The sequence below is a fragment of the Condylura cristata genome, unplaced genomic scaffold, assembly GCF_000260355.1.
Source record: "Condylura cristata isolate star-nosed mole 26May11 unplaced genomic scaffold, ConCri1.0 scaffold00007, whole genome shotgun sequence".
Taxonomy (NCBI): domain Eukaryota; kingdom Metazoa; phylum Chordata; class Mammalia; order Eulipotyphla; family Talpidae; genus Condylura; species Condylura cristata.
Window position 1 is genome coordinate 54,898,527 of NW_004567108.1, and position 18,975 is coordinate 54,917,501.

The 18,975-nt window shown below is 38.4% G+C and overlaps 1 protein-coding gene across 1 annotated transcript in view; it reads right to left on the reverse strand.

The window, feature by feature from the left end:
• Positions 1–15,956, reverse strand: part of LOC101618982 (chromosome unknown open reading frame, human C5orf51) — a 21,410-nt gene extending 5,454 nt beyond the window's left edge. Inside the window, exons 1-5 of the mRNA XM_004678473.2 lie at positions 15,678–15,956; positions 12,255–12,361; positions 7,377–7,520; positions 6,165–6,296; positions 5,186–5,300 (exon numbers count right to left, since the gene is read on the reverse strand). Coding sequence (XP_004678530.1) covers positions 5,186–5,300; positions 6,165–6,296; positions 7,377–7,520; positions 12,255–12,361; positions 15,678–15,777 — 598 coding nt within the window. The 5' untranslated portion in view covers positions 15,778–15,956. The remainder of the gene's footprint in view (positions 1–5,185; positions 5,301–6,164; positions 6,297–7,376; positions 7,521–12,254; positions 12,362–15,677) is intronic.
• Between the last annotated feature and the right edge of the window lie 3,019 nt (positions 15,957–18,975).

Below are 18,975 nucleotides of genomic sequence, written 5' to 3' on the forward strand. Positions count from 1 at the left end.
GCCACTTGGCTCTGGTGAAGCCTCTCGCCACCCCTGAGCCTCTGGCCCGTACCCCAGTTCTGTATGTATGCACAAATAAAAAAATCTTAAAAAAAAACACAGGTAATTTTAAATTACCAGAGATTTTAAATTATAGGTAAGATGTTTTATGTTTCTAGGAAAAAACACACTGCAGAATTTTCATCGAAAGTAGCAAGCATGGGGATAAGAACAATAGTGGGGCTGTTTATTGCTGCTTTATTTACAACTGGAAGGACATGGAAACAATCCAAATGCCCAAAAATGGATGACTGGATTAAAAAGATGAGGTATATATACACAATGGAATATTACTCAGCACCCCCCCAAAAAAAATAAGCACATTCCTTTTGCAGCAACATGGATGGAGCCAGAAAAGATCATGCTTAATGCAATAAGCTAGAAAGAAGGAAAAATACCGGATGGTTTCACTCATAACAGGGGTATAACGGACCAGGTGAGAAAATAATAATAATAATAATAATAATGATGATGAACAGCTATATACCAGAGACATTTTACGGGGGTGCAGTGGGGAATAGGATCAAAACAGTGGGGGGAGAGAAATACACTGGACTATGGTGATGGCATCCGTATGGGTGATTTGGTTATGGGAAGCCCATGGGATTACAATTGAGATGGAAAATGTACAAAATGATGTAAAAACAAACTATTGTAAATTAAAAAAAAAAAGAACAATGGTGGGGCTACGAAGTTTTAGTGGTAGGAGAATTATGGTGACCACATCAGAGGGGGAAAGTCATATATTATCCAAAAACTAACAACAATATAAGAAGAAAAATCACATTAAAAAAATTTAAGTTGTAAACTTATTTTGGATAGGTGTTTATGTAATCGGTATACAAAAGAATTGAAAAGATCTGGGCATAAATTATAGACTATGATTTTGGACAATACACCAACGTTCTTTGAGTTTTTCAACTGGAAAAATGAAGATTCAGAGCTCTACTTATTTTATGGAGTTAAATTAAAGAATATATGAATAAAAGTCGTAGAAACCAGAAAGTTATTATAACATATGGGCTATTTAACTTATTCCAAAAAACAAATAAATGAGTCTCATCAAATCAAGTGTGTACCTAATATATGGCTTATCAGAAATAATTACAGTGGTATTACAGACATAAAAGTAGAAGAAAAAATCAGCTTTAAAACTTCTTCTGATTTCTACTACCTTAGATGTACTACAAGCTTTTGTTCTCAGAATTTGTTCTTTCAAGTGCAGTTTAAAAATCATAGAAAAAGAAACAAGTTTAACCGAAGAGTTGGCTCCTTCAACTGCCATGTCAATGAACAGAAATAATCACTTAATAGCAGAGTTTCAAGCTTGCATTCATGAAAAAGTGATAGGCTACACCGTATCAATAAGAACACCATGTATTATACATGGTCATTTTACATTATTCCTTCAAAGTTAAAAGATCATATACTTCAGAGAAAAAAACAGAAACCACCATGGTATGCTATTCAGGTTTACATTTTCTATTAGATACTGCATTTCATTGAATGCATAATCTTTATATTTGTATGACCCTACTTACACTCTGCCTAGTCACCCTAAAATTAGACTGGTGGAGAGGAGTAAAGAGATAGAAGCAAAATGTATGTAATTGTGAAAGGGGCTAGTCTTGGGAGGAGGACACAGAGTGAAGTCACTTGGGGAAGATGAGAAGTGTTTGCCTAAAGGAGACGGAGGATCCAATTTAAGGCTACTTCTAAGCTAGCTGGATTCTTGACATTAACAAGGAGTGAGGACTAAACAGGTGACTAAACAAAATACACAGATACATTGTGGGAAGGTGTTACCAGGAATAGCATGAATGGCTACATGCTAAAGAGTGGTTTCCAAATTTTAGGCTGAACAATATGCTAGAAAATTGTTAACTGATAAACCCAGAGTTTCAGATGAGGGATGGGTTTAGCATTATGAACTGAATTCTTAACAAGTTCCTAATACCTTGAACAATAGTGATGCTACTGATCCACTAAGTTAAGTTCAACTGTGTAAAAATATCAAAGGGAGAGATGAACAAAGAAGACATTAGGCACTTTCTCCCTCTCCACGCCCCTAAGGTCTCCATTACTCTGTAGCTATAGTCTCTTTGCTGCTACCAGTTTTCCTTTATATTTTCTTTTTCTGTTAAGATTCAGCATGGTTTTCAATAAAACACTCATTTTTTCAATATGCATGTCTATAGTGCACACAGATGTGACAGTGGGTGGTGCAGGGAGAGAAAGGGAGAATAACCTATGAAGAGGAGGAAAATGACTTTTACAGAAAATATCTGGCCAAACTGACAACCCCCAGGAGCAGTGACGGCTGAATCTGGTTGCAACATAATTAGAGGAACAACTAAAGTTAGACTTCTGGACCCAGTTATTGAGTCAGAACCTGCAGGTGATACACTACACAGAAATCTCTATCTTAAACAAGCTTTCCAGGCAATCAGTGATGCCAATTCAGAGCTACTACTTTTGGGGATCTGAGATCCAGGTTCTGGGACAAAAAGGCTCCTGGGCAGGGGAAGAGGAAAGGGAAGGGGTGTGTGTTTCTGTATCTGCTCAGTGGTATCAAAAGGGAATCAATTTGTGCTACACTGTAGAGTACTCCGATTTAACCCATTTGCCTCCAGGGATTTTCTGATACAGCTAGCTATTTGACAAGAGCCCACAGAGTAATGAGGCTTAACAATGGAGTAGACATTAACTGAATATATTACCTGGCAATTTCTAAAAGCTGAAAATTTAATCACACACAGGTATAACGATCAAAAGATGAAATGATTATCTTTCCTTGGATAAAGAACTAAAAACCATACTAAGTGTGTACTTTTGAGTTTTTTCCATGGATAAGCAATATATCATGAAGTTCTAACAACAAAAATATTTTAATGAGCCACAGGACCTTTCCTAATGAGTATTAAAGATTATTCATAATTATGTTTTATATTTATTAATAAAAAAATTAGAGCCTTTCCACAGGGTCTTATGACCCTGTAATATAGCCTCTGAAAATTGTGTTTCCTGGCTTCTAATTCCACCACCTCAAGAGAGGTGATTAGGGAAGAAGCAACCTGCTAGAACAAGAAGCCAGTAGCAAGAGAGAACTGGCAATACACAACTGCTACCAAGCCAGTATTTTCCTAAAAAAAAAAAAAAAAAGATTGTATGATACCCCTGTGGAAGAAGCAATGGAAACTTGGGAACAGTGAAATCAATTTATGGTCTAAGAGAAGACATCAGTATTTTAAGTATCCTGAAGGAAAAACTCTAGGCCATGAGAGTTTCTGACCTTATACTAGAAATGGAAAAGAAAGGGAAATCAGTGATGTGTGTTTCTTTGGTTCTAAACAGGCTTTAGTGCCCACCTGTACTTTTTCTTTAAAATCAACCATATGGGCCCTCCCTGGTGGCGCAGCGGGTTAAAGCACAGCACTGAGAATCTAAAGCCCCTTCTGCATGAGTTCGATTCCCACCTGCCCCAGAGGTGACCACATGGCGCGGCAGACCTCCCCTGACCAGCCCGTTGCTCCCCTCAGCAGTGTACTTCGTTGATCTGCCTGTTCTGCTCCCCACTCTGTCTCTGGTGAAGCCTCTCGCTGCCCCTGAGCCTCTGGTCTGTACCCCAGTTCTGTATGCACAAATAAATAAATCTTTAAAAAAAAAATCAATCCATAATGATGTGTGAGAAGATTTTATGTTATCTTCAATGCCTAATCAGTTCACGAGTTATCTAGAGTAAATCTTCCCATAGTAAATCAAAATACTCCATTATTTATCAAAATATCATGCACACTGAAGGGGAGCTTGTACTTAAAGTAAGTTTATAGGAAAAGCTATTTAGCTCAATTAACTGCAAGTATGTTGACACTTAAATCATGTTGTTTATTCTATGCCATAAAAAAGCCTAGAGAAGCTAACAAAGAATTAAAATATACTTATTTCCCTAAGAAATTTTTTTCTTCTTCCCATTTTTGACTTTTCCCTCTCAAAATATCAAATAAAGTATAAAAGACAGTTTACGCATATGCTCTACCACTTGCCATGAACATGACCTGAAACAGGGCCATCTGGGTTATATGGGGACCTCCATTCTCCACTTACTAAAAAGTAGTAAAAGTGGAGAATGTAAGCTCTTCCTTCCCAGGCCTGTCTAAATCCCGAGTGATTCCTCTCTTCAGCTCCTAGCAATTTTAAGTACATAGGTTTTTATGGCAGAAGCTTATCTTCTTCCATAGTAAGGAGACTTAATTTTATTTGGGATGATTAATTTATCAGGTAAAGGGCCATACGTACTATATTCCCAGTAGCTATTGAAGCCATGATTAAATCCTGGCAGTAATTTGTAAATGGAAGTGTAAGAAACTTCTGAAAAGGTGGCCTCAAAGGAGAAGACTTAGCCAAAAGAAACATCACTTTGCCATTTCTATAGCCGCAATGCAGGCGACAGTGTAAGCAGCTCCAACAGCATCTTGGGATACTGAGAGTGGAAACAATATCCTCAATAGGGAGGCCAGGCACAAATCTGGGCAGAGCTGTTTACAAGATACAACCAGCCTCCCACTGAAGTTGAAGGACTCTTGTTCTAAAGAAGATGGATGAAAAGGACAGAAACCTGGTGATATCATCAAGTTACTATACCAGTCCTGGACCTTTTGCTATGTGAAAACCTTCTTTTAAAGCTTGTTTAAACCTTGTTTAAAAGATGTCTCTGTTAGACATTTTGCGGGGGGTGGAGTGGGGAATGGGATCAAAAATGGGGGGGGGGGGGGAGGGAAACGGGATCATGGTGATGCCACACGGGTGACTTGGTGATGGGATTACAATTGAGATGGAAAAAAAATGTACAAAATGATGTAAAAATAAACTTTTGTTAAAAAAAAAAGATGTCTCTGTTACAAGGGAGCAAAATTAGTCCCAAATTAGGGTTATGTTGGTATACAGAATCAGTAAAAGCAAAATCATGTACAACTCTCCCAAAACTACTAAACAGGGAGGTTACTAATCAGATACTAGGTGAAAATTTTTTTCATTCTTTGAAAGTGCTTTTATAAGTTGATCAGAATGTAATTTAAAAACTTGAGTCAGAGTGAAATCTAATATTCTTCATAAAACACTTAGAAAACTTCAAAAAGAAATCACTTACCTTCACTTAATAATTTAGCTGTGTCTAGATCCTGGAAAGAAACTCCTTCATTTAACTGGATAGGACACCGAAAATTTAACATCTGTAGCAAGTAACTGATTCCATCAACAAGGTACTAAATGAAAAGTCAAAATCAAAGAATTGAAAGTAGATATGTTAAGCTATAGTAACCTTAAATGTTAATTTTTATCCCCCCGGTTTAGCTAAGAGAAAACTGGCTACTAAGAAGTTATAGCTTGTAGATATTACATTTCAATTTAAAAAGACCCTCCACCCCAAAACACTTATAACTTTCAAAAGCTTCAACTAGTAAAGAGTATGGAAAAAAAGAAATCACTAACCAAAATACAAGATTCCATATTGTATTTATGAAAAAATGTTATCAGAGGAAGAATAAAGATAATAAAAATATGTTCAAAATTCATCAAAAAGATGAATCCACTTCTTATTGAGAAATACTATGATCAGACTTTCATATCTGAAAGTTTAACACCCTCACTTCCAGGCCACATGAACCATATGTTCAATCAGCCCAGGTTGGAAACCTTAGTGACACAAAAATAAGACTGGGTCTTTGGATTCATTGATTTGGTCCAAAGAATGATGATGAACCAGAGAGCTACAATTTTCTAGGAGTAGAGTCATGAGAGTTCTTTTTAGTAGGAAAAAGATTCATAACCAAGTTTGTTTTCTTCAAGTGAAAAGACATGCTTAATAAATTCTCTATCATAGATTTAAAAAACTGAAAACTCAGAAAATAAAGAAAAGGCACAAAGGACTTCCCAGTTTACAAAGAGCATTCATGAATTATTTAATCTTTATAATAATTACAATTTTTTTTTAAGATCATACAGCCAGTATGCTAAAGACCGGAATAAACCCCCTTCTTTGATGCTACTATTCTTAATATTACATCAAAGACAGCTTCCTGAAACCTATAAATATCAATAATCCAAAATGTATGAGGAATACCATTTACCTTTTTAAGCAAACAAGATTTTTTCGTGAGCCACTCTCTCCTTTTGGTCAGAGAATGACAATACATATAGAGTAGGGCTCCTCGTCTCCAAGAGAGACATTCCAGGAGTTCATCACCAAGTAAATCGCAGTGCTAAAATGCAATAAAGATTTAACTTAAACAAGAAACTTCTGTAAAAATAAAAATTAAGTCCCAAAATATCAAGCAATGAAAAACACTCATTTTACAAAAGATAGTTCTTTTCACTACCTATACTTATTTTGAATCAATCCAAAATACAGAACTCTATTGTTACATGAAAATTAAAATAACTATTTCAATTTACATTTTATAGAAAACATTTAAATATTTTTAGTGGTCAATTTTCCTAATATTTAAGTATTCCATAACCTTCAGGAAGCATGTTACTTGAAACTAACTTATACTTACTTCTACAATTACTAGAATAAAATAATGATAGATATACACCAAAAACAATTTCAGTAAGTCAAACTTTTACTATGCTGCATCATTTAGAAGTTAGAATTATTTGCTTCCACAGTATCTATTCCCTCATAAACATAGAGTAGAAAAAGATATCTAGATAGAGATAACCAGCAGGGAGTTAAAGATGAGAAACTGTTTGCCAGAAAGAGAAGCCAGGGCTTGAGATAAATATCTCACATCATCAAAATAGAGAATGCAATAAAAAATGTGAAAGGCAAAGACAGAGACTGTCAGAGGGCCAAGGCAATATCCTTGAGGAATGACTATCTTGCCAGAAAAGGAGAGAGAAATGAAACTGATACTTGGGAAGAGCAAGCCTTCACAGAGATGAAGAGGAGCACTCGGGGTCTCAGAGGAAACTGGTGATGAGAAAGGCACCAATGTCCAGGGGAAGAGGACTATAAAAAGCACAAGATGTGGGAATGTGATTTCTAAGGCCATTCAAGAAAACAAACATCTGCAAAAGTGAATGGAGCAGAAAAAATAACTACCTGTGTTTGGAAAATGATTAGGTACTATAATTATTAATACTGTACAACTCCATCATGCAAACACTCTGAAACATAGCTAACAAAATGTGATACTTTGGTTGTGACATTAACCTAAAGCCTCTCCTATCTCCTTCTTCATTCTTAATTTAAAACAAAGATACATTCAAGAAGAAAAAAATGTAAATTCTAACAATCAATAAAGCAAGAATTAGCAGCAAAGGAGTCCAAAACTTACTTTTGGATGCAAATTGTTTTCTTTAACTAGTATTTCTGGTTCGGAAAGAAAATCAATCAGTTCCTTTACTTTCTGTGAAGAATCCTCAGGAAAATCTTCATCTACTAGATTATTCTCCTCAAAATATGTCATGTCCAAAATAGCCTAAAGTAAATGAGGACACAAGTATCAATAAATAATTTAAATTGAATGTTTACAGTTTAATTTTATGCATAAAGGTGTTTTATTAGACATTTAAATCTAGCACATTTAAGTTTACAACATAGGCAATAAGTATAAACAAAATCTGAGGGATTTCTTAGAAACTATAGACTTTTTTTTTTTTTTAAAGATTTATTTATTTATTCATACAGAACTGGGGTACAGGCCAGAGGCTCAGGGGCAGTGAGAGGCTTCACTAGAGACAGAGTGGGGAGCAGAACAGGCAGATGGACTAGGTACACTGCTGAGGGGAGCAGCGGGCGGGTCAGGAGAGGTCTGCCACGCCATGTGGTCACCTCCGGGGCAGGTGGGAATCGAACTCATGCGGAAGTGGCTTTAGATTCTCAGTGCTGTGTTTTAACCCGCTGTACCACCAGGGAGGGCCCTAGACTTTTTTAATTTAGTATAGAATTCTTAGAATATTTAATAATCTGCTTTAGAATTTATATATATATATATAATAGTTTATTTTTACATCACTTTGTGCATTTGTCCATCTCAGTTGCAATCCCCTCAGGCTTCCCATCACCAAATCACCCATACGTATGCCATCACCAAAGTCCAGTGCATTTCCCTCCCCACACTGTTTCTGATCCCATTCCCCACTCTATCCCCACAAAATGTCTCTGGTAGATAGCTATTCATCATCATTTTTTCGCTTGTTCCATTATATTCCTGCTATGAGAGAAACCATCAGTATTTTCCTTTTCTTTCTGACTTATTTCACTAAGCATGATCTCTTCCAGCTCCATCCATGTGGCTGCAAAAGACAGGTGTTTCTTTTTTGATTGCTGAGTAATATTCCATTATGTACATGTACTACATCTTTTTAATCCAGTCATCCATTTTTGGGCATTTGGGCTGAGAAGCTATAGATTATTTTAGTAAAATACTGAACTAGTGATAATTTTGTTTCCCTCAAAAAAGAATATGGAAATGTTTTAATTAAGGTGAATTAACCCTATAGAATATAATCTTTAAAAAATAATTATTATATTCGTTGCTATTTACATATACTGTGTATACACCGCGCATTTCTGCAAGTTTGTTGTATCAGGTTAATGTATACTGAATGTTAGAAGGGTTTTTCTCCCAGATGCAAATTAACAGATGGGGTTTATATACCCTGCTACAGCAACATATCAACAACATTAAGCAATTCAAATATTACATTCCTACCATTGCAATATTCAAGATGCTCTGTTCAGGTACCATAAAAATATCCAATCTTTTTTCTATTGGACTAAAAACAAGGAAGTTGGGTCCCATTGTCAGTTCTACCATTAATCACTTTACTAATTAAGCAAGTTAATTTTATCTTCTCGAGTCTCATTTTTTTAATTGGTTAAAAAAAAGAAATTGGACTAAATGCCTTTTAAAGCCCCTTGCTTTGAGTTAAGACACATAAAGAATTAGAACATTACCTACCACACAGCTAGGTACTAAGTACTAAGTGTGTGAAAGTCCAAGTCAGGAAGAGAAGATCATTACCCTTTAGAAGTAGAACTTTTGACTCAAAACTGTGTAGGGTACACACACACATACACAGAAAGCCAGGCAAAGCTCTGCCAAATTACAACAGCTCTGTGGGTCTGTGAGTAGCTGTTATTCTTGGAGGTTTTTGAGTGTTTACAGGCTCATCCAACTATGACCTTTGAAGGCAGAAGCCATCTTTAAGTACTTCCTCACAGCACAGTGCCAGGCATCTAAGAGCTGCTGGAAACAATTACTTTCATAAGACTTTCTGGTTGTTCTGAGGATCAATACATACACACTTCAGTTGTACATATACTTTTAGTCAGTACCAAAAACCTGAAAATCATGTTAATTATGACTCTTTTGTAAAAAGTTATTCTAAAGACTTTCCAGCTTCAAGTTTAGAGACAATTTGTCCTTAACTAGATATCAGTATCAATATCTTCAACTGTCTGTCATGTTGTTACATGTTAAGTACTAATAATTCAGTTTAGTATAGACACCAACATACTCAAATTTTCAGTCATTCACAACACAAACATCAGGAAGGACCACCAGCACAGCAGCTGTTACAGTGTGCAAGGTGTTGCAGAGAGCCAAGATCAACGAGTGGTTTTCTTTAGGAAACAATTCTACCAAAAACAGGGCCCTCCCTGGTGGTGCAGTGGGTTAAAGTGCAGCACTAAGAAGCGCTCCAAAGCCACTGGAGTACAAGCTCCATCCCTGACCAGAGAGTTGACCCACATAGCACAGCAGACCTCTCCTGAGCCACCCGCTGCTCCCCTCAGCAATGTATTTCAGTCAATCTGCCTGTTCTGCTCCCCATTTTGTCTCTGGTGAATCCTCTCCCTTCTGCACCTGTCTGTACCCCAGTTCTTAGATGCGTAAATGTCTTAATCTTTAAAAAAAAAAAAAAAAAAAGGAAATAATCCTACCAAAACCAACACAGGAATACAAATAATTTGAAATGTTCAAGATTAAAGACATGACTGTGACTCCAAATCGCCATTCAAGATGCTTTGTACAATGGGATATGAAGGAATCACCATCTATGAAAAAGTTAAGGAGTCACCCAGGACAAAGCATCCATATTCTATATCCCAATGATCAAATGATTTCTCCTCTTAGAAAAAAACTATTTATACTTTAAAAATGGTGAGACTGGCCCTCCCTGGTGGCGCAGTGGGTTAAAGCACTGCACTGAGAAACTAAAGCCGCTTCCGCATGAGTTCGATTCCCACCTGCCCCGGAGGTGACCACATGGCGTGGCAGATCTCTCCTGACCCGCCCGCTGCTCCCCTCAGCAGTGTACTTTGTCTATCTGCCTGTTCTGTTCCCCACTCTGTCTCTGGTGAAGCCTCTCGCCACCCCTGAGCCTCTGGCCTGTACCCCAGTTCTGTATGTACAAAAAAAAAAAAAAATGGTGAGATTGATTTCACTCCCTCTTGAAAATGCTTAAGAGCTATTCAGAAGCTTGCATTACAAAACATTTGATTAAAATATTCCTCTGGGTTATACAAGGGAGCCAGGAAGCACTGATAAGATGTGGTACATGTTATTAGTCAGATTTGGCTACCTTCCCTCTTGCATCATCGGGGGCTGGATGCCACTGCTTTTTATTTTTAGATTCCTATCCTCTGCAGTCTTCTTTAGTACTGGCTAGCCAGTTTGACCTGCTTATCCCTTTGTTCCCCTTAGCCATTTGCCAACACATTTCTGTTTGAAGACTTATCCTTTCCTGCCGTTTTTCTGGGCTCCCACTTTTACAGGAGCAGGTTTAGTTGACAACCTCACTAGGCTCCTTCTTGCTCTCCACCTCAGGCAACTGACCTCCTCTAGGAGAACCCAGGCGGTGGGTGGGGGGTGAGTTATTTCCAATCTGTGCTGCCTGGCAGATGCCCCTCCTCCCAGACAGAGCTGCTGGTACCCATGACAGGGGCAGAGGAAGAAATGAAAGGAAACATTTTACTATACACTTTCTATAATCACTTTATTATACTTTAGCAATCAAGTAGGAGTATATGAAGCAATCTATCAACTATAAAATGCTATCTGAAATTTAGATACAATAATGATGTATCTCTCAGTGTCAACTTTGCCTCAACAATGTTTGAGAAAACCAAGAAAATAGGTCTTGTCCATAGAGAGGCTTGAGTTCAAAAGAAAAGAAAAAAATAGTGGAGACAGCAACAGAAAATTCTAATGAACTTAAGTGACACTGCGACTCTTAAGAAAAGAATTTCAGTAAAAAAAAAAAAATGAGACCTTATAAAAAGTCCTCCATGTAGGTTTCTTAAAGTGCTAAACAGGGAGCTTCCATATGACCCAGCAATCCCACTCCTAGGTATCTACCCAAAAGACACAAAAACACTGATTCAAAACCACACTTGCACTCCCATGTTTATTGCTGCTTTATTTACAATAGGAAAGACATGGAATCAACCCAAGTGCCCAAAAGATGACTGGATTAAAAAGATGTGGTACATATACACAATGGAATATTACTCAGAAATCAAAAAAGAAACTCATGCCTTTTACAGCAACATGGATGGAGCTGGAAGGGATCATGCTTAATGAAATATGCCAGAAAAAAAGGAAAAACACTAGATGGTTTCACTCCTAGCAGGAGTGTGATCAGAGGGGGAAAAAAGTAAAAACTAAAATCAACAAACTATAAACCAGAGACAGTCTATGGGGGCAGAGGAGGGAACAGGATCACAACTGGGGTCAGAAGAGCACACAGGACTATGGTGATGGCACATGGGTGAACTGGTGGTGGGAAATCCACAGGGATTACAACCAAGAAGAAAAAAATGCACAAAATGAAGAATGATATAAAAAAATACATTTAAAAAAGAAAAAAAGGTCCTCCATGCTACTGAATAACATCCAAAAGCTCAGAAATGGAACACATTAAGTGTTTGGCTTATTATCTACAAAGAGAAGTAATGATGTTATCTGTAAGATATTTCCCCCCATTTTTTTGTCAGCTTATTTAATAAATCTCAGTTCTTTGCATAATGCCTCAAATTTTGAACATTATATGTTTTGAAAATAGGTTTTTAAACAAAATTAAACACTTAAAGTAGAATATAAACTGATTTCATGACATCTAAACTTTGGAGTCAACCATCTGAACAAGCAATCTGCCTACAGAACATCTCGATTTGTCCCGCTGTGCTTCCCTCCCAAAGCCAGTACCTGTGTATAAAGTTCTAGAAGATTTGATGGATTTGAACATTCTTTGTCTTCTCCACACAGGAGTTTCAATTTTTCTAAAGCTGCAGAGGCCCGAATTAAAAAATGATCTGTAAAAGATAAAAACATGGTGATTACATTAATAGTTTCAGAATGTTACTTTAAAATATGTTATTTATCTGAAAAGATGGAATGATGCCAGAGCACTAGAGAAGCAGCACAGTAGTAAGATCTCCTGTAAAAGTATCATAATGCCTCCTACATACGCAAATTTATCAGACATTTATTTCGGAAAGTTAGAGTGAAAACTTTCTAGGTTCAGTTGCCATTTCTTGAATGTGATGGGTACTTTCTAATATTTCTTTTATGATGTTGACATACTTGTGTTTAAGTAATAAAGTTAAATTTTTTATTGGAACAGCACAGATAATATATAGAAAGGGCTTTGCACTAAATAATTGCAATTTCATAAATGTATTTTCTGAAAAAACACAAACCAATCAGGTCTCAGAAAAAAATGAATGCTCTGAATAATTACAGTAGTATTTACATACATAAATGGCTGCTACAATTAAAATACATAACCCATCTACAAATTTGATTCCTTAAAAACCTAGAAGAAACAATGGTCCTCCCTGGTAGCCCAAGGGTTTACTGACACACGGCATTATGAAGCTATCTGCAGCCACTGCAGCATGAGTTCAATCCCAGCCAGGGAGGTAACCCACATCGTGCAGCAGACCTCCCCTGTCCCCTCAACTGTGTAATTCAGTCAAACTGCCTGTTCTGTTCCCCACTTTCATCTCTGGTGAATTCGCATCCCAGCACCTCTGGCCTGTACCCCAGTTCTTGTATGCAAAAACAAATCTTAAAAAAAAAAAAAAAACTAGAAGTAAAACAAATTACCTCATTTCCTCAAAATGTAGATATAAATCTATTCATTATGCCCTCTAAACACATCTGACCTCTTGCCCCACTACAGTCATCTAGTATATTCTCTTTCTCTAATGTCATATTCCCTTTGCTTCCATGGGTTCCCTTTTTCTTGAGGATTTTTCTCCCTAACCTAGAAAGTGTCCATACCAAAGTGCTATCCATCCTTCTGTATCATTCCATGTGGTTAAATTTAAAGATGCCACCATTAGGACACCAGCACTTCCAGTTGTATTTTAGTGCTTTCCTCTTGAAGTTAGTCAAGTCAGAAAATATGGCACTTGGTGCAGGCCTAACGATCTGACCCAGTTACAGAACTTGTCCAGTGCTGGGGTAAAGGCAGCATCAGCTAAGTTATATCAGTTATAAGATGCCCTTGTAGGATTTCCCAAAAGGGCTATGCTGTATGCAGATCAGACTCTAATTGTTATAAGGTTCACTGTTCACCTGACCTGAAAGCTACTTCTCCCCAATCTTTTGTTAGTCCAGAAGTATCCTCACAACCCAAGAAAAAGGTTTTATTATGAACTAAAAGTACATGGAAAACAGTGCCACTTACATAGTGCTTAAAAGATTAAACTTAATTATTTTTTTCTTTAGCTTGCAGTACTATTTTATATGTAAAGTCCAGCTTCAAACTCATGACATAAATACTGCAGGGGATGAGGAGAGGGGAAGAGATGCCCTACATTTTGGAATATGTTTATAATATACAGCATTTTTGCTAGAGTCATTCAAAGTAATAATGGTAAGGTAAAAACAGTGATTCTTACATGACCCCTGGACAAAGTCCATCCATGGACTATTTCTATGTAGTAAACATATTGTCCTTATATTGGAAAATAAATGAACTAAACTGATTATAAATAAAAAGGAGAGCATTCCAATATAAAATGATGTCTGGTTGTAGCTTATCCAATTTGAAGCAGACAATGAGAACCAGCAATCTTGATAGCCTAATAAAAACAGCTGTTACATTAAAGGACACATTGTTGTGTGGGAAATGAATGCCAAGTTCATTTCAAATATGTGCAACTATCTTTTAAATAAACTTAAAAAAGTAAGACACTCTTGCTAGCAATATTAATAAAGTAGCTTATAATATGAACTGCTAAAAGTTTAGTATATTTCCAGAACTTTAAAGCCCCCAAGCAAGAATACCCACCACTTTTTGTTTCCAGTCCTCATTCTAGACTGGATTAAAAACTGTTAAGGAAAATGAGCAGGTGTTTGGGTTGAATAAGTGAATATAAAGCATTCTTTTACCTCTTAAGGCTGGTTCAAATGAAAGTACAGCAAGCTGCAGATTGGTCAATGGCTTATTTAGAGGAAACTTAGATACACTTCCAGGTAATAGCTACTATCATCCCCAAAAACAAGCAAATCATGTGAATCCTGGGATTCATTTACAAACCAAAAAAGCAAGTTGGCTTCAGGTTAGGCTTTGGGTTTTGAAGGACATAGTTTGTTTCTTTTTAAAAATAAAATAATTGTTTATTTTTACATCATTTTGTGCCTTTTTCCATCTCAGTTGTAATCCCGTGGGCTTCCCATCACCAAATCACCCATGTGACATCACCATAATCCAGTACACTACCCACCCCACCCCCCTTTTGATCCCCTTGAAGAACATAGTTTTAAGAAAAGATAATCTGGCAAATCTTCACTGTAGCTAGAGCCATTTCATTATAGGCCCTATTTAACAGATTCCTCAACTATTCAATCGCTTATGAAAATGTCCACTATTTTCCTGTGATAAGAATCAAGTCGACAAGAATTTAAAAACCTATCTGTAGCACAGGTTCTAAGTGCAGAAATACTGTAATGTAGAACCTACAGGCAACTGCGAAGTAATGAAAAAGAATTTAAACTTAAAATCCAAACTGGAGGTAATACTCTTAAGTCAATTTTTCCTAAGGTAATCATTTAAACATTTCCAAAAGAAGTTTTCAAATAACGACAGCAGAAGTGAGCTGTATGTCAAAGTAATCTCTAAAAATTACACTAATGTAAAACCTTTCTGTTCAATATTATTTACAGTTTAGAATTCAAAACAAGGCAGAAATTTACAACGCAACAATGAAAATCTGGATGTTACACTCGCCTCGATTATCTTGACGGCATGCAAAACAATCATTTACGTACTTTTGAGTTTTAACCATTCACTTAAATTTTTATATGGACTTTCGTGCAGGTTTTGCCTTTTACCCAATCTCGACCGCGAGTTACAGGCAAAAGGCAGTGATTTGACTGGAATGTAAGCGGTTTCCATAGGTAATGAATGAAAAATGCTGTTGCGAGGCAATTGCCTCTGCTGAAGGCAACGTTTTGCTTAAGACAACCGAAGGCGCCCGGGCACCAGAAGCACAACACCTTCCGTAGCTCCCGCCTAGGCTCTGCATAGAACACAGGCCGCAGCCCCTGCTGCCGCGGATTGCCGCCAGCTCTGAACAGCCCGCCGCCCGCCAGCCTCCCTGTCCTCCGCTCCCTCACCGTCTTCGCCCGCCGCTTCGCTAAGCTGCTGTATGTGGGCCTGAGCCAGATCCCCGAGCTCCTCCACTCTTTTCGCCACACTGGAGCCTGCGGCCGCCATGGCCACAACGGGCGGCCGCGCCCCGGTCACGTGACCCAGCCGGCGGGTGGTCACCTGATCTTCCAGAGCGGAAGGGGCGGGGTGGTGGGGCTTGTTCCGTGCACTGCTGAAGACCCCAGTTCAGGAGGAGCGTCTGCCCAGGCACGCAAGGTCGTTCGGGCTTATTTTCTTATCTAGGACGTCCCCACCCTCCCATAATCCTAAGCTACAAAGACACTGTAGGGGCGGGTGTGCCATGGGGCACGCCTCTCTCCCGCCCCTCCTCTAGGCCAATCAGGAGCCGCCCATGCCCAAGGCTTCCCAATGGGAAGCCAGCTATCGGCCAGATGCTAGGGAGAGAGCTTGTTAGCGATTGGCTGGCAGGTGGACCCTCTGGCTCCTTCAGTGTAGTCTGTTGTGCACCGTAATGGTTCTGGCAGTAGCGACAGAAAGGTCTGGAAAGATGACGTTGCCTTTGGCCTGGTAGTGAGATTATAGTGCATCTCAGTGGAGAGCACCACACTAGTGACAGTTCCCAATCTAGGTAGTCGCTTTTCTAAAAATTAATTTTGCAGCTGAGTTTGTTTCTGATCTCCTTGCCTCGCTCACAGTTTGTTTCTGATCTCCTTGCCTGTCCAATTGTACCGAAAATTTGCACTTACAAAACTCTTGTCATACATTTTGTTACTTTTGCTCAAAACCTATTGTAAAAGAGTGGTCCCCAGGAAAAGGGGAAGTTCCAGGTTCCCTGTTCTACCCAGAAGGAGGGTGGAGTTGAGCAGAGAAAAAAAAGAGAGGGGAAGGAATCTGAAGAGGAGAAGAAGGAAGCAGGATAGGGAGCCAGGCGGAGACCTAAGGAAGCCACATGGAGCAGCAAGCATGTGATGAAGAAACCATGCTTGTTTCCTGGTCCTGGACTGGTTAAGGCAGATGTGGGTGAGAGACCTGTACTGAGGTGACTATGGCAGTGTTCATATTGATTTTGATTTTGCTCTTTTCCTCCCAGATTTGTCTGGCCATTTCTGACCCATTTCTATGAGTCCCAGCCAGAAGGTGCTTTAGTCTTGTGGCAGGCTTTCAGGCCTTGCTTTGGGCCAATCCCTTTTGGGTTGACTTTTGTCCACGAGGGGATGGGTAACTTAAGTTGTTTGATTTGGAAGTTATATTCTTTGTGTTCTGTGTTGTATATTTACTGTATTAAAGTCCCTTTTCATTAAAGTTTTATATGTTTTATCTTGATGTGGTGGATCCAGAACCCACTTAGAGCAGGCAGGTTTGGGGCTCTCCCTGCCTTGTAATACTATGACGTCCACTTTCTCAAGTACGAGTGTCAAAGAGCTCAATAAACAAGCCTAACTTCCTTTATGAATCCCTGGATGTTTTCTTGCCTTTGTTCAAACAAATCTTTAACTTGTTTTTCAGTTTGACACAGTGCATACTGAATAGTGAAAGACAGTTTTTTATTTAATAGGAGATACTAAAAACAGGGAAGCAGTGTGTTGTGATTTATAAGTGATTGACTATAGTGACCTTCTAACTGGTGTTTATAATTATGGTTTCTTCTTCAATGCACCCAAAACATGGGGGACAGGAATCATATATTAATTCTGTGTCCTCAGTGCTTTTTACAGTTTCTGATACATAGTAAGTACTCAGAACATTGAATAAAATACCATGCTATTTTGTCAATGTGTTGCTCTTCTCAGTTACTAAAGGAAAGTTGCATTATATAATCAAAGTAGCCTCAAGTATCAAAATTGGTAAACATTTGATATCTCAAAATTCCAAACCCTAAGATTTACATTTTTAAAAAAATATATTTATGCATACAGAACTGGGGTACAGGCCAGAGATGCAGGGGCAGTGAGAGGATTTGTTATAGGGCACCTCAATTCTGTTAGAGGGCAGGGGGAGAGGGACACCCCTGAAGCCCCAAAACCTGCCTGCTCTAAGTGGGTTCTGCCATCCGCCGCAACAAGACAAAACATATAAAACTTTAATGAAAAGTGACTTTAATACAGTGAATATACAATATGGAACACAAAGAATATAACTTCTAAATCAAACACCTGAAGTTACCCTTCCCCTCGTGGGCAAAAGTCAACCCAAAAGGGATTGGCCCAAAGCAAGGCCTGAAAGCCTGCCACAAGACTAAAGCACCTTCTGGCTGGGACTCATAGAAATGAGTCAGAAATGGACAGACAAATCTGGGAGGAAAAGAGCAAAATCAAAATCAATATGAACACTGCCATAGTCACCTCCGTACAGGTCTCTCACCCACATCTGCCTTAACCAGTCCAGGACCAGGAAACAAGCATGGTTTCTTCATCACATGCTTGCTGCTCCATGTGGCTTCCTTAGGTCTCCGTCTTTTTCTCCATCTCGCTTCCTTCTCTCTTCTCCTTTCTCCTTTTTCTCTGCTCAGCTCCACCCTCCTTCTGGGTGGGGCAGGGAACCTGGAACTTCCCTTCTCCTAGGGACCACCCAGTTACAGATTCACCAGAGACACAGTAGGGAGCAGAATAGGCTGACTGATGAAGTACACTGCTGAGGAGAGCAGCAGGCGGGTCAGGAGAAGTCTGCCATGCCATGTGGGTCACCTCCAGGGCAGGCGGGGACCGAACTCATGCTGAACTGGAAATAAATTCTTAGAACAGCGCTTTAACCCGCTTCGCCACCAGGGAGGGCCCCCAAGATTTAAATTTTAAATAAAATTTACAAATCCAGCAATTCATTAACAATCATGGACTTTCAACAAGAAACAACCTGACTTTGGAAATTTTGTTCTCTGATACTCATTTCTGAATATCTTCAGAGGGAGTTGGAAGGATCTTTGAACATGTGGTACAGGCCTTCACTGCCAGATGAAACTAGAGCGAATGTGACTATTAAGGACTTGAACACAAGTCTTATTTGTCCCATATCATACCACAGTAAGCATATGTAGAAGACCCTTTCGCTATACACATAAATGGGTTACAGCCAGACTTCACCAATGCACACTGAAGAAAATGCTTAAAGTCAGAGAACCCCTATCCTAAAAAAGAATACAAATTATTTGCCTCCTATTTTATAATTAGTTATTTTTACTTTTGGAAAGCTATATAAAAAAGAACAAATAAAAATATAGTGCTAGGTTTTGATAATTCTTATTATGAACCTATCAAAATATCTCTGAAATAATTTATCCTACTCCCTATCATTGATACATAATGTTAA